Genomic DNA, 16,293 nt, shown 5'->3' on the forward strand with positions numbered 1-16,293 from the left:
TAAACGATATCATAACCGCCATCGATAAGAGACAATACTGTGCAGCCGTATTCATCGACCTGGCCAAGACTTTCGACTCTGTCAATCACCACATTCTCATCGGCAGACTCAATAGCCTTGGTTTCTCAAATGACTGCCTCGCCTGGTTCACCAACTACTTCTCTGATAGAGTTCAGTGTGTCAAATTGGAGGGCCTGTTGTCCGGACCTCTGGCAGTCTCTATGGGGGTGCCACAGGGTTCAATTCTTGGGCCGACACTCTTCTCTGTATACATCAATGATGTCGCTCTTGCTGCTGGTGAGTCTCTGATCCACCTCTACGCAGACAACACCATTCTGTATACTTCTGGCCCTTCTTTGGACACTGTGTTAACAACCCTCCAGACGAGCTTCAATGCCATACAACTCTCCTTCCGTGGCCTCCAACTGCTCTTAAATACAAGTAAAACTAAATGCATGGTCTTCAACCTTCTACTCTGGACGGTTCTGACTTAGAATATGTGGACAACTACAAATATCTAGGTGTCTGGTTAGACTGTAAACTCTCCTTCCAGACTCACATCAAACATCTCCAATCCAAAGTTAAATCAAGAATTGGCTTCCTATTTTGCAACAAAGCACCCTTCACTCATGCTGCCAAACATACCCTCGTAAAACTGACCATCCTACTGATCCTCGACTTCGGCGATGTCATTTACAAAATAGCCTCCAACACCCTACTCAATAAATTGGATGCAGTCTATCACAGTGCCATCCGTTTTGTCACCAAATCCCCATATACTACCCACGACTGTGACCTGTACGCTCTCGTTGGCTGGCCCTCGCTTCATACTCGTCGCCAAACCCACTGGCTCCAGGTCATCTACAAGACCCTGCTAGGTAAAGTCCCCCCTTATCTCAGCTCGCTGGTCACCATAGCAGCACCCACCTGTAGCACACGCTCCAGCAGGTATATCTCTCTGGTCACCCTCAAAGCCAATTCCTCCTTTGGCCGCCTCTCCTTCCAGTTCTCTGCTGCCAATGACTGGAACGAACTACAAAAATCTCTGAAACTGGAGACACTTATCTCTCTCACTAGCTTTAAGCACCAGCTGTCAGAGCAGCTCACAGATTACTGCACCTGTACATAGCCCATCTATAATTTAGCCCAAACAACTACTCTTCCCCTACTGTATTTATTTATTTTGCTCCTTTGCACCCCATTATTTCTATTTCTACTTTGCACATTCTTCCACTGCAAATCTACCATTCCAGTGCTTTACTTGCTATATTGTATTTACTTCGCCACCATGGCCTTTTTTTGCCTTTACCTCCCTTATCTCACCTCATTTGCTCACATTGTATATAGACTTATTTTTCTACTGTATTATTGACTGTATGTTTGTTTTACTCCATGTGTAACTCTGTGTTGTTGTATGTGTCGAACTGCTATGCTTTATCTTGGCCAGGTCGCAATTGTAAATGAGAACTTGTTCTCAACTTGCCTACCTGGTTAAATAAAGGTGAAATAAATAAATAAAACATCTGGACCCTTCTGGGAGGAAGAGGAGCCCAAAGATGCAGTTTATTTTTGTTTAAGCCTAAGGTTCCTCTTTTTCACCCATGCAGGTAACAGTTGCCCCTCCAGCTCACACTCCTTCACAAAGATCCTGTAAAGACATAAGATGAAGTATAGCAATGAAGAATTAACCAAAACATGGAAATCCCTGATCATGCTTGTAGCTAAGCTCATGTTCAGAGAAACAAATCACCGGGTCTAACGGTCATCTCGAGCCAGACTGTGCATGTGCAGGCCGTCCAATCAAAGGCACTCGTTCAATTTAAAGTTGATTTTGACGAAAATGTATACGTGTCAGTTTGTCACTTTCACAAGGTTGGAGTAATAACATATTCAATTACTTAATGCTGCATTAGGAAACTCAGAAATGTCTTACTTGCTAATGCAAGTTTCCTAGTTCCAACTAGCACTTGAACGCGGCATAAGTCATTTCTTTTGTGGGGGGTGGGGTAGCCTGTTTTGCATGTTATTTTGGCATTAATATGTATCACATATCAGTTTGCAAACAATGTAAAATATATATATATATATATCAGTGAGTTAATAAAGCTGCATACAAACAGGCAGCTCCAAAATGCAGGTGTTTCAGCCTAGCTCAGTGCTTTCTGTGGTGGTGGGGCAGGCCAGCAGAAAATAGGAGCATTGCACCGTGATTGGCTCAGCATTGCACCATGATTGGCTCAGTGTTCTGTCACTCATGGCGACACTGTCACTCGCCTTTAGTAAGGGTAGACATCAAGAATGTGAGCCTTTTGGGTGCTGCCACAGAGTTACAATAGAAGTGCCCTTCCAAGAAGGCTCAAGGTCTTTGGCCACAGAAATTACGTCAAATCACGTTATATGTAACTTTGATTGGACTGATCATGTCAAAATCTTACTTTCACAATCTTAGCTAGCAGTCATCATCATGAATCAAGCCTACTATAGTGCAATCCATGTATTGTTTAGCGTTGTGGCTTTGCTGGCATGCATACCACAAAAAACAATGTTGACCCACCAAAATCTACATGCTAAAATCACCACTGGATATGACCCACAATTCAATTCAAACTGTAGTCACATATCAAACTCTGGTGGCCGTGAAGTGTCAAATATAATCAACAAGGCTGCATTTTCAGCATGTCAGAAAAAAGTATGACGCTAGCTTGCTAAAATATATATAGGGCTGTCTACTTTGAGTTTGAATCGCAGCATTGGTTGTATTTCGAGAAAAATGTAGCCTGTCTGACCCGTGACCAGACAGCAAGAAGACTTCGAGAGCTGGTGTCAGCCAGACTATAGAAAACAACTAAGGAATAATTTTTTACTTGGTCGCCTGTTCTGTTTCGCAAGCGTTTCCGGAGGTCTCGTGATGTTGTGCCTCTGGGTTTAGAAAGTCTGTGATTAAACTTTGCACACATTTTTTTGTATCTTTGCGACACAGGAGGCTGCTGAGGGGAGAGCGGCTCATAATAATGTCTGGAACGAAGGAAATGGAATGATACTATTCCACTTATTCTGCTCCAGCAATTACCACAAGCCAGTTATCCCCGATTAAGGTGCCACCAACCTGTGTTTGTGTACTAAATTATCAAAGCTGATGTGCAGAAACACTGAATATGTCTACGCTTTGAACCCTGAAATAAAAAAATCATGAAATTGCCATCAAGCTGAATATAGAACAAGGGAGGACTACATTGTTTTGAATTCACTGTCTCTTTCTAAAGCACTTTAGACGTCTGTTAATATTCTTTACTTGAGCTGGTGTGTAGCCGTCTTCACAATCTGGCCAATTGTTTCTGGGGATTAGAATGTTCCCTAAAGCCTGTCCTCTATTTCCCTCCTCCACCTCTCTCTCTCTCTATAGTCAAGCGGGGGCCACTTTGTCACAAGCTAGTCACAGACACACACACACCAAAAGATAATAGAAATTCATTGTCTCTATAGGATTCCTGGGACGTAACTACGGATGCACAAGTTTTCTTTCATTAGGCACCATGCGCAGCTGTAGGGAAAGCAGGGCATAAATATTTGCTTTGTTTATTACTAAACCAAGTACCATGCATACACTAAACCGAAATACACATTCTTTATTCCCAAACAGTTTCCACACAAGCTGAAAAACACTATTATGTTGAACTGCCAAAAGGTCATCAGGTAGAGGACGTCAAAGGGAGATTTGTATTTATTTGTATTTGTATTCATTAAGGATCCCCATTAGCTGCTTCCAGGGCAGCAGCTACTCTTCCTGGGGTCCAGCAAAATTAAGGCAGTTATATACAATTTCAAATATTACATGACATTACATTTAATAACACTTTTCACAACACATTAAGATTGTTGTAGTGTAGCTCATATACTTGAGGAACTGTCATGCATCATGCTCCCTATACCTCGTGGAATATTACGGGATAGGCCAATGACTATACAGCACATGTTCTAGGGTTCAAGGACACAGGTTCTTTAGAGACTACTGGGGCTGTAGGGAAAGAGGGGTCATCTGAGCTGTAACCTTTTTTGACCAGCAGGTGATATATAAGATTGTAAAAAAAATACATATATCTAAAGCATTACATGGTTAGGGGGACTTTCACAGAGTTAGTGCATGTGACAAGACCCCTACAGATATCATTACTATGCATTCACAATGCACGTGGCAAATTGTCTGCAATCAACATGCCTTGCTGCTGATGACAAATGTATGTGTTATACTTGTGTGTCACAGATTTACCAGGGGTTCTGCCTGAAAAACTGCTCACTGCAGAGGAAAGGAAGGGAGGGGGGTCGGAGAGAAAGAAATTCAGCTTAGCAAACTGCGATATCAGCACGTAATCCATCATGATGCTGGATGATGCTGTGCATTCCACACACAGAGACATACACAGTAGAGGTCTTCATGGGTCCACCCGAACCGGATTACCCAGGGTCGACCCGAGACCCAACCGGGACCGAAATTCTGTAGTTGACCCTCGGATCCGGGTTGCATCAGATTTGATTGTCACAGTTCTTGGGTATGTGTAATTAGAAGTGATTTGCCGGTAAGGACCTGTACAGACCTGAACCGGACTGCTGCAGTAGAAAGAGAAAACTCATTTATGCTGCTGCTTCTTTTCTCAAAAGTTGGCCTGCTGCCAGCTCTGTTCCTCTTTCTCTCGATGCGTGCATTAACAGTTTTAATTAATAACATATCTAAAAATCATATATCTTTAGCTGCTTCCCTGACTCGGATTGGATCACACCGGGTCTATACGGTGCTGGGTCTGGTTGTCCTCGGGTTCGTACGGACCGGGTCTTCATATTTCAAGGGAAATGTGAAAAAATATATATAAAAATCTACTTCATATTCATTATCTCGAGCACCACCCCAACATCAACAAATGTGAAAATTACACATTTATTTTTAGTACAAAAGATGGCAGAAGATGTGTTTCCAATGACATCGGTGTGCATCGTGATTTTAACCAATTTTGACTAGGCATTGCCAATTAATTGGTTGATGTCATTGGAAACACTTCTTTCCCATCTTTTTTTACTACAAAACATGCCATTTTCACATGTTGATGTGGTGCTGGAGAGGAATATGAAGCTGAATTTTTTTTACATTCCCCTTTAAAACATAACATTTAGTTGGGTAGGGTCCAGGGAGGAAATCCCCGATCCTTTTTGGAACAGGTCCAACTTCTTTCACCTGAGAAGACCTCTGATGCACACCCACTGGATCAACAGGTATTCTACACTTCCATCTGTGATCTGATGAGCAGAACAGCCACTGTTCTGTCCTGCATGGTTCTGTAGAATGTCTGAATCACATTCAGTAGGCAGGTTTCCACAAAAGCAATGGCTCAAAAAAATAAATCATTTCCACAAAACATTTTCTAAAGATCAACATTTGTTCGACAGGGGTAGATTATTCTTTTGTCGAACTTAATTGCGAAAAATTGAAACCATTTGACAAATAACTGATTGCCGACTACCTTAAAGTTAAGTTATGCAGGCCACGTGATATCTAAGCTTCACTCCATTTAATTCTAAATGCCTGATTTTTTTAATATTTTTTTTTACAATATATATAATAATATAATATATTGTTTCTTTAAGGGACAAGGATTTTTCTGACTTTCAAGAATGCTTCACCTTGCTTTTCTGGTTGGCTGGCAACTTTCACCAGCCAATTGTTTGAGCTACAGGAGTGCATGTTCCACCATGGCACCGACTAGCCTAGGCAGCCAATTTATTAGAATGGCAAGTCTTAGTTATTGCATTCTATCCATCCTGGCTTCCTGGCTTTCGCGGTCTACCCAAGACATGTAACAGATGGGGGGGGGTCACCAATTTATTAATGTGCTGAGTAACGCTCCCCCAAAAAAATGTAATGGAAACAGCTACTCATCACATCTCAGGGAAGGTTGTCAGATGAATAACATGTCTAGGGTGATCGTGGTTACCTAGACACTCAAAGTAATACACTGTAGGCCTACAGCCAGTCTTGAAATAAGTCAGATGTTACACAAAATGTGAAACTCAAACTAGAAACTGACTAAACTATCATGGAGTATCTGACTAAACTGGATACATTTGCCTTAATTCTGTTCATTTGCGAGTGAAAGCATATCTACAGAGTCGAACCTAATTGCCATCTTAATAGGCAGTTGTTTGAACCTGGTGAGAAAGTGCAAGCTGGCCAAGTAGATGAGAGAACACAACATCATTTCATTAAACAGCGTTTCTATTTCTGAAAAGTGCGGTTACCATGTCCATGATGTTCTCAGATTATTAATGCGCCAGAAGGATGAAATATTTAATTGAATATTAATCAGATGTTTTAATTATCCCAAGCGACGCAATTATTTTACTGCTAGGAGACTGAGGATGCAGCAAGAAAAACAAAATGACTGAAATGTGTTCTGATAAAATATCCAGGCAGAATGTGGTATTCCAGACAGTTTGACAAAATAAATCAAGTCTTAGTCAAGACAGAATTGGACCTTGTACTGTACACCGAACTTTATTGTCAAATGGAAAATATAGAACTTCAATAAATACTGTGGTAACAATCATACAGACGTACAAATGGACTTAACATTCAAAAGAGTTTGATGTTCTACAGCTAACACTGACCGTTAATTTAAACAATTTTCATACAGAGTAGGCTACTCCCGCTGGCTGATAATATTCTCAAAGCAGTTCAGACTTCTCCAGTTATGAGAAATTGGAAAACACCAAAGTACTATGATAACAGAAAATAAAATTGCAGCTGTTCGATTTAGGACTACTTTACCAGCAGCTGCTTGGAGGGCTACAGCCTCTATAGCTACAGCGTCTGCAGGCTAATTCTACTTAGCTACTTGACTTTACCTACTGACCCAGTGAACTAGTCAAAGCCCATGGCCAAACAATGATACTAGCTATGAGATACGCGTTTGAATTAAAGTAGGCTATGGATTTTGGTGCACTTGCACCAGAGATCGACTGAGTAAAGTGTAGCCTGCACTAGAGCGCCACACAAATCAATCATCACTGTACAGTCCTTCAACCAGCAAACATTGAAAACTAGACATTGGTCATCAGAATCTGTGCATTGCATAGCTGAGGACATCCTTGAAAAGAATCAGTGCAATAATGGATTTGAGCTCAGTGACCTTCTCAGCACTGGCATCATTAACCCCATCCTGCATGTAAAACTTGGCGTGGGTGTTCACCCCTACAGTTACGGAGTGACACGCTTCGGGGCTAGACACCACAGCTGAAATCTACCCAGTGACAGAGGAGCCAGGTTGTAGGATATGTCCTCAAAAAGAGATGTAGCACATCCTTTCAATTGATTGGCTGCATAACGATCATAGCCAATCACAACAGTAGTCAGCAACTGTTACTCTGAGCGATATCGCCACTGTCAAGCTTTTCTTTGGTTGTAAAATTATAAAAGACAGCAAAACAAGGGGGAAGCAGGCGATGCTGAGGATCGAAAACAGCGCTAGAACAATATGCAACGTACTAAAACACATTAAAAAGGCTTTCAGCTCTGTCGTAACAGTGTGCAACAGCTTATAACAAAAACATACAAACATCCCAATTCCATTTGGCAAACTCATCAAGGCAGTAACAAAAGAAAAAAACTCAGGCAGTCCTTTCGAACTTCTGACTGTAAGTGCGAGACCTGGGGGCCAGCGCAAGAGCTCCATTTCTCTTCGGAAACCATTTTACTGTAGCAGAACACAGCAGTGGTCTCTCGCACCTGAACAAGGATCTTCTCACTCAGTGGTGAATCCACAGTACACTTTTTTCTTTGAGGACAAAAGTCAAAACCTGACACCACATTAGCGCATTTACTGTCCAGATCCCGGACGAAAAAAGTGCATGTCATTTCCGCGGGTGAAGAAATGTTGACAAGTCAGCACCTCTTTCTTGTGGATTAGTTTATTGACCTTTAAAAAAAATACACTAAAGACCATCCTTTTTTAAAAGTCTTCAGTGGCCTCAGTCTCTCCTGTGCACTTCTCCTATGACACAGAGTAGGGCAGCTAGATCTGGGTTGGTATGTTTTGGGGGGGGGGGGGGGGGGGGGCCTGATGATTTAATGTGCGGCGATAACCCGCCTTCTCACTGCTTTGCATGCATGTCTAGAAGGAGGGGGAGGGGCTCTATGCACAGTCCTCACCATCCACCTGCTCCTCCCACAGTCCACAACAGTCAGTCGCCCTAGTCTAGGGCAATCACATGACTGTACAGCTCTTGGCCTTGTCTTTGCGAAGGTCTGACGTGACAGCGGTTAGTTCGGGCCTAGTGGGCATGTGCGAGATCCTCTTGGTGCTCCTGGAGGACTTGCGTTTGACGTTCTTGTTGCCCTTGTTGACGCAGGCCAGCGTGGCCACGTGGAAGAGGTCTCTGACGCTGTTCTCAGACTGCAGAGACGAACACTCGATGTACGGAGCACTGATCTGCTTGGCCATGTTGGAGCCCTGAGACAGAGAATCAGGGTGAGAGAGGAACAAAGACTCTGGAACAAGCATATTTCAGTATTGAAAATCTATGCAATTTAGCAGACTTAAAAAAAAAGCTGTAAACAGATGCCACATTTATTAATTAATAGTGCCAAGTGAAAGACATACAGTACAAGTCCAATAAAAACTGCGAACTGCATCTTAGTGAGTGTCAAAGTACGAGCAAAATGCATGTAGCGCCTACCTGATCGTATGACACGGGTGTCTGTCTGTGATTGGATAGTTCCACCAGTGTGGTGAGGTCTGTGCGGAGATCTGACTTGCATCCCACCAGCAGGATCTTGGTGTTGGGACAGAACTCCTGGATCTCTCCTCTCCACTATACGGAGGAAAGAGAACGGGAGAGATCAGCAACACTTCTAGTACAAAAAAAAAGTTGTGCTTTTACAGGATTGGTTTATATTCAGCGTCAGAAAACATGAGTTTTGCGTTGATAACGACTTTTTGTTATGCGCACAGATCAAGTTACGATTTGGGCTTCTGTGAGTAAAACATGTGCATAAAGGGCTGTATTGATGGACACTGGAGCATCTCAACAAGTCAACCACCCACACACCCTCTCGTTCTCTTTCTATCATGCGGTCATCGTTGAAAACAAAACAAGGTCGCTCTGACAGCGCTAGCTCTGTCGCGCAACTGAAGTAATGGAAGACACCCTCTTCCACTTTCCCAGGCTTATTCAGAGCCTTGATCATTTTTCCCCTCACAATGCCACGTCTGCTCAGAATTGTTCAACACACCTCTCAGCTGGTGCAATACTGAGCGTTGGTGACGTCACAGGTCAAAGGGCACTGAGACCCACAATAGCCGTGTCTGGAATCCAGGCGACCATGTGTGAACAAGGTCGGTTGGACTACTGACCCTCACGTGAGTTTGTTTTCACATTCCTCTCAAATGGTACAACCCTAGTTTTAGTCCCCTCATTGGTACAGCCCGGTAAAGTAATTTGGAGCACTGGGGTTTCTGAAGTCACTTGACCCAGTAAAAAAGAAGCCTTTCAGAGAGGGTCAAGGGGGCTGAGTGAAAATGCTAGTGGGACAGGCCACTTCCTACTATAATTCAGGGGCAAAGCAGAGGTAGCTTACAACATACAGGACATACAAGCCCTGAAACACACACCTTCTTCAGTACACTGTCCAGGGTCTCTGGTCTGCTGATGTCAAAGCAGATGAGGACTGCATCAGAGTCCGGGTAGGAGAGAGGTCGCACGTTGTCATAGTATGGTGAACCTGCAAAGACAAGCGTAAGAGCAAGGTCAAAATATGCAAACAAGGTCAAATGAATACACCATCACATCTCCTCTGCGCTGTAACTGTGCTAAAAACTAACATTTCATCAGTTACATAGATTTTACACAGCGCATGTGTTAGAATGACCCAGGGATAGCAAACTTACTCCCTGACACCATGTCACTGTAGGCTACTGTGCGAGTCAACACCTAGGGACATCCATAAATTAGTAACAGCTTGTGTAATTATTTAATATGCTCATGGGGCTCTCTCCCACACGCGCGCTCCTTGCTCGGAGCTCTGGCGTCCATTCATACCCAGCCCAGAGCCCCCAGTCAGAATTAGGACAGGAGACCTCGTCTAAATGGAGCAGATAAGGGAAGGGTTTCACTGATTAGTTTAGCTATTCAAAGCTTCATCGAAGAAACAAAATTAGACACTCCAGTCCCTGGTCACTGCTGTACAGTACATAAAAGATCCCGCCAGTTACACCCCCCCCCCCCAGAGTGTCTCAACATAAAAAGGTGGACTGGGCAACTGATTAGGAGCAGGCTAGATTTGAATCTAGAATACAGGAGCACAGGAAAAGGAGAGGATGGTCGATGGCACTGCTGACAGACAGCTCATTAGCCCCATTTCAGTACAGCCCTGAGGCTTGTTCAGTCCCCTGATTCCGACAGCCACATACCCATCTCCTCCTTAGCCATCCCTGTATGATGGAGGACATGTTTCTACACAGAAGGGTCTCCAGGGACCTCTAAAAACACTGAGGTGACTAACCCTGACCGGTGACCTCCCTGACCAAGGGCGGTCAGCTCTAGGAAGAGTCTTGGTGGTTCCAAACCATTTAAGAATGATGAGGCCACTATGTTCTTGGGGACCTTCAATGCTGCAGACACACACCACCACCCCCCACCCACAGATCTGTGACTCGACACAATCCTGTCTCAGAGCTCTACAGAAAATTCCTGCGACCTCATGGCTTGGTTTTTGCTCTGACATACACTGTCAACTGACATACACTGTCAACTGACATACACTGTCAACTGACATACACTGTCAACTGACATACACTGTCAACTGACATACACTGTCAACTGACATACACTGTCAACTGACATACACTGTCAACTTATATAGACATGTGTGTGCCTTTTCAAAATCATGTCCAATCAATTGTATTTACCACAGGTGGACTCCAATCAAGCTGTAGCAACATCTCAAGGATGATCAATGGAAAAAGGATGCACCTGAGCTGAATTTCAAGTCTAATTGCACAGTAGCCTACAGTGACATGGTGTCAGGGAGTAAGTTTGCTATCGCTGGGTCTGAATACTTATTTATATAAAAGGTAAGTGTAACACTTTTGCACAAATGTCTAAAACCCTGTTTTCATTTTGTCATTATGGGGTAGTGTGTAGATTGCTGAGGATTTTTTATTTAATACATTACAGCGTTATTCTAAAATGTAACAAAATGTGGAAAAAGTTGAGGGCTCTGAATACTTTCCCAAGGCACTGTACTTCAGATATAAAAGGAGAGAAGGTTTTGCTCACAATAGGCAGAGTTTTGAAAACAAGCTTAATAAATAAAATAAAGCGTTGCAAACAATGGGGTCTTTGTGAATAGAAAAATCCAGCCTCTTGTGAATGTCATGCAGCTCAAACTCACTCAACCCAGATTCAAGAGCTCTGCCAGTGCTACCATATTAGAGGGCAGCCCAGCCATATCAGTCAAGGGCTGAACTACAGAATCATGAAATCCTTAAAAAGCCAGATATAAACAAGCTGTCCTAAGGCCTTCGTCTCAGACTAAAGACATCAAGAAGCTGCAAACAAGTGACAGTAATGACCAAATGCTGTGTGCTTGACTACTACACCCTACCTAAACACCAGAGCAACAGCCTGCCCCCCAGGCACTCATTCTCTGACCTGCTCCTCCAAGAGGTAAATGACCAGCCTTAGGGGCATCTACATGAAACGGGTGGATGTCAGTGGGAGATCTAATGAGTCACCTTACATAGACCTCCAGTTTGAAATAAGCATCTAATCAAAAACCAAACCCCACTGCATAAAGACAATAAAGATGGACCCAGTCAGCAATAGAGGGTGGGTGGTGCCCCGCTTTCTTCCTGTACCTGATTGCGAGTCAGTGTCTCTTTACAAACCATGCCATTCATTACACTGGGTGATAAAGGTGGGTTCAATAACAAACATGACCTAATTTATTATGCACAGATAGTAACAGTGTAGTGGTGAGCCTGAGGCTAAGAGGTGAGACAACTGACAGCTGATAAGCCTACACTTGCTGTCTGCCAGGTACCTGCAACCATCTGCTCCAATGGCTAGATCCGAGAACCATTAACATACAGTATATAGTGATGCTTCCAAACAAACTGCTTTAACATTCGCACAAGACACTAAAATATCTGGCTTCTCGTAATGCTGGACAGAAACATCCCTCATGAACAGCTTCTGCTATAAGATTACATTTGTAAAATAATATTGCCCAGTGTAGCTAAGACATTCCCCAACATGACCCATATCAGGCCTGGTGTGGTGAGCTGAACTTTTCCTGAAGCTGTGGTGTAGTCACGGAGTAATGTCCTGGACAGACACATGGGAAGCTACAATCAGCTGGTGGACATAGGAGGGGAGGCTGCCCAGAACTCTCCTATCCCCCCCAGCTGAAGAAGCAGCCCACAGCTCTTCCTCCCCCTACAGCAGGCAGCCGTGGGAGTTGAGCAGCCCAATCCCCCAGTCAGTCCAGGCTGATTCAGAGGCTGTAGTATAGGAAATAATTACCACCTGGGGCTGGGTTAAAGGCGTCCGCATGCTTCCCAGGCGAAACAGTTTGGAAGACTTCATGTATACTGTAATGAAACAGCAGGGAGCAGGTCTCGAACCATCGACCTTCTAGCCCGAAGTCCGGCGCGCTATGGACTGTGCTGCAAAAGCATGCTCGTGCGGCAGAGTCGATTTCAGCGCTTATAAACCCAGGGTCGTTACAATACTTTATGACATTGTTACGTTTTCGTTTTGGACCTCGGTAAGGTTTTATTTTCGGCTCGAGGCAAGCAGACATCGGTAGTCTACGGTTCGTCGGTTATTGGGCAACAGTAGGGATTCTTCAATAAAGTCTTGTCATTCAATGATATGACTTGTTTTCATTAACAAATACTGCACCAAGTCCTTCGTTTGATGTAAACTGCGCTATTTAGATCTAGTCTTCAAAAACTAGAAAATGAATGACAGATTTATTGTGTCATCTTAATTATGACTATTTTGAGGAAGCGTATACTGGCTATGTCGTCTCAAAATGGACAAATTGTACTATTGCCGTTTTTTTGTAGTTTTTCAAACGAAGTTTTTTTTTTTAAGAGAGCATGCGAGCACACTCGTTAAGTTCGCCTAGCTGAGTGCGGCTAAGGACCAGACAAACTGACGCCTTAAGGGTGTCCACATGCTTCCCATCCGAAACAGTTATATTATGGTCTCTGGCAAGGGTTTTCGGCTGTTCATGCACCCATTTTTTTCCTTGAGGCAAGCCTAAATTCTGTAGCCTAATTCTACGCCCCCTACAGTGAGTTAATTGTGCAACAGTGGAGGAGATTCAGAGTGTTCGTTGTCATGCAAAATATTTCACTTGAGAAATAATGGACCAAACATCTTAGTTAATGTAAAATTGAACGACTAAGACCTCCTCGGTAACTCAAGAAATCTGTAATAAATTGAAGTTCTTATATTAATTTAAACTTAATTAAATAGCTACGGTGTATCAAGACGAAGAGACAGTACTAATGCCGCTTCTCGTTTTTCAAACAAAGATATTTTAAGAGTATGCGAGGCACATACGTTCACTTCGCCTAGCCGAGTTGTTAGGAGAAAACTGAACCTACTATGCAAACGCCTTTAGGGTTAGATCTCCCGGGACCTCTATGGGGGAAATGTCTGGAGCAAGAACAGGTGTAAGGAATGTGTCAGCATTTATTGAGTCATCAAAAACTATTCCAAATGGCAGCCGAGTGATTAAGTTCCGTTAGCCTGTTGCTGTCACCAATCAGGCCTTTTTCTAAAGGTTTTTCTAAATGCTATGCAAAACTCACAATATAAATAATTCATTTGCAAATGTATTGTGTTTGTTTTCTTAGCTGGAACCTCAACTGAGTGCCAAATGGCGTCATCTGTTTTTACTCAGTTCTGGACCAAGATGCGCCGAGACAGGTGTGGATGTAGACACTGCACATTGAAGACAAATCCTTGCGCTACAGCGGTCCATTCCAACATGCTAGAGACGCGTCACCGAGTTCAATCTCTGTAGAGTCTCTCCACTCACTGGGCTTGTTTAATATATGAATGACCCGTGAAAATTAAGATTTCAGGCAGAGCGCACTCTGATTCCCCACAAATTGAAATGTTAAGAAATGTTGACTAATTCGAACGCTCACTGTTCCAATCCAAATTCCAGTCGGACTCGTTCCCTGTGGCACTGTCATATTTAAGAAATTCTATGGAGATTTAAAATAAAACATTGTAATGCAAAGTTACTCACCTGAAGTGTCCCAGAGACTGAGTTCTATTCTTTGCGTGTCGATTTCGAAACTGGCTGTGTAGTTCTCGAACACCGTTGGGACATAATTCTATAACAAAGAATGTACAACGCATCATTGACGATCACAAACACAAAATTATCCAACAATACTAAAATGAATTGTACCCACAAAAACATTTTCCTTCACAATTTGATCCATAACGCTGCAAGCGTATCATTTGAATAATGGAAGACTTGGCATGTGCTAAAAGTGCACACGAAAGTTCAATATTATTTTCCAACACTTCCCCAAGTAACGCCTTACAAACCGCACAAACACGCAAGTTTATTTGTATTTACCCAAACAACATCCAACAACATACCTCTGGAAAGCAATCTTTCGCAAAGACGTGAAGTAGAGCAGTTTTTCCACACTGACTGTCCCCAACGACCACGATTTTACGCTTCACGCTCTGGTTAGGATCCATCCCGGATTTCGGTGAAAGCTTTTGACTGGATCCTGTATCCTTCATTGACTTCTTAAAATGTATGTAGATTGCCGACTTCAAAGAGAAAAGCTCCGCACAGTATTCAGATCCCCCATAACAATTGCTCCTGTGCTGTGATATTGTTTAGCCTTTCATTCACACGCTTCCTCGTTGCACCGAAAAACTACTGTGGCTAATGCCCAGCGATGCGTACGGGGGTGTATATATGGGCCGCCGGTGAACCAATCGCTTTCCCCGGTAATTTTGTGAAGCAGTCGTCCGCCCCTTTCTTCCTCGTGGAGGCAATCAACATTACCACGAGGACAGCGCCCTCTATTTCTTGGTATTTCAGGATCTCAGAGGAGCAGAAAACAGAGACATGTTCAGAGATGAAAAGAAGTCAGCAAGTTTATTTCCCTGATAGTAAAAAAAATAAAAGTCATTATCATTGTGGCTGAATAAGTGGAACACCTCAAGATGAAGGTATTAATAAAGTTAATTAACTAAACGGTCCATTATGTAATTCAGCAGAAATACCTGGAAGGCTGGAACAAGGTGTCTGTTCAACATCTGGTGAACTAATGCGCACATAACTCTAGAACATGTGGCTGCCCCCAGGGCCAAACAGGCATATATGTATGGAGAGACTTTTCTTCACTTCTGGTAGGTCTGCTTCTGCATCTGGTAACAACAGGCTAAACCTGTGTTTTCCCGCCCCTCCCTTGGGCTTGGGCAAGGGAAAACAGTGAGATTAATTCAATTCACTTTGAGATGAAGGACACTGGAGTGGTTCAAGATTAAGAGGGAGGGAAATTACATTTGTTTTGGGTTAAGTAGGCCCATCAGGGATGAGATGGGTGATGAATGTAATTCGAGAATGGAACGACTTTGAATGCAGTGTATGAATGAAAGGACAATTAATAAATAACATGAGAAAAATGTGCAGGGACCTTAATTTCACAATGTCTTTCTCCATAAATAGGCTACAACAGGGAATTCATTATCTTCCTCTGAGCTAGTCACTCAAATATCACTGAACGTGTCTAAAAAATAATTTGTCTGACTAAACTACTGACAGCTACGTTATTGAAGAAGAGTCTACTTACTATGCCTGTGATATGTGGTTGTCCCATCTAGCTATCTTAAGATGAATGCACTAACTGTAAGTCGCTCTGGATAAGAGTGTCTGCGAAATGACTAACATGTAAATGTAAAATGTAAACAACCACAGCAGGTCTACTCTTTTAAAGGTCTACTCTTTTAAAGGACCTTTCCTGGGACTGTGTGTTCTTGTGCATAGAGGAGATGAATATGAATGATGACAGAGCCCATAGGCAACATCTGCTGTCTCTCACCTATCTCACCATCAGTCAGTGTGTTCTACTGTAGCACGATGGAGGAAACGACATCTCACACACACTCTCTCTGAGCAGCACTTATTGTGAGATATGATGAGTTCCCTTGACTTTGCCCTGCAGCTGTTCGTCATAGTAAACACACAATGAGGCT

At 43.0% G+C, this 16,293-nt stretch overlaps 1 protein-coding gene across 1 annotated transcript; it reads right to left on the reverse strand.

Annotated features, from left to right (window-relative positions):
* Positions 1-7,935: 7,935 nt before the first annotated feature.
* Positions 7,936-14,965, reverse strand: LOC120064218 (rho-related GTP-binding protein RhoE-like). The gene is made up of 5 exons (XM_039014632.1): positions 14,680-14,965; positions 14,318-14,405; positions 9,657-9,766; positions 8,722-8,856; positions 7,936-8,495 (listed from the first exon to the last, which is right to left on the reverse strand). Exons 1-5 carry the CDS (start codon positions 14,827-14,829, stop codon positions 8,250-8,252), a joined length of 729 nt encoding a protein of 242 aa, XP_038870560.1. The 5' UTR covers positions 14,830-14,965; the 3' UTR covers positions 7,936-8,249.
* Positions 14,966-16,293: the final 1,328 nt, after the last annotated feature.

Source organism: Salvelinus namaycush, chromosome 19 (genome assembly GCF_016432855.1).
Source record: "Salvelinus namaycush isolate Seneca chromosome 19, SaNama_1.0, whole genome shotgun sequence".
Lineage (NCBI taxonomy): Eukaryota > Metazoa > Chordata > Actinopteri > Salmoniformes > Salmonidae > Salvelinus > Salvelinus namaycush.

Excerpts from the sequence above, each read along its gene's own strand:
- LOC120064218 (XM_039014632.1), bottom strand. The coding sequence starts at position 14,829 with ATGAAGGATACAGGATCCAGTCAAAAGCTTTCACCGAAATCCGGGATG. Across the intron at positions 9,767-14,317 it reads CAGTCTCTGGGACACTTCAG|GTTCACCATACTATGACAAC; the intron begins GTGAGTAACTTT and ends TTGTCTTTGCAG. Across the intron at positions 8,857-9,656 it reads TGGACAGTGTACTGAAGAAG|TGGAGAGGAGAGATCCAGGA; the intron begins GTGTGTGTTTCA and ends TCCTCCGTATAG.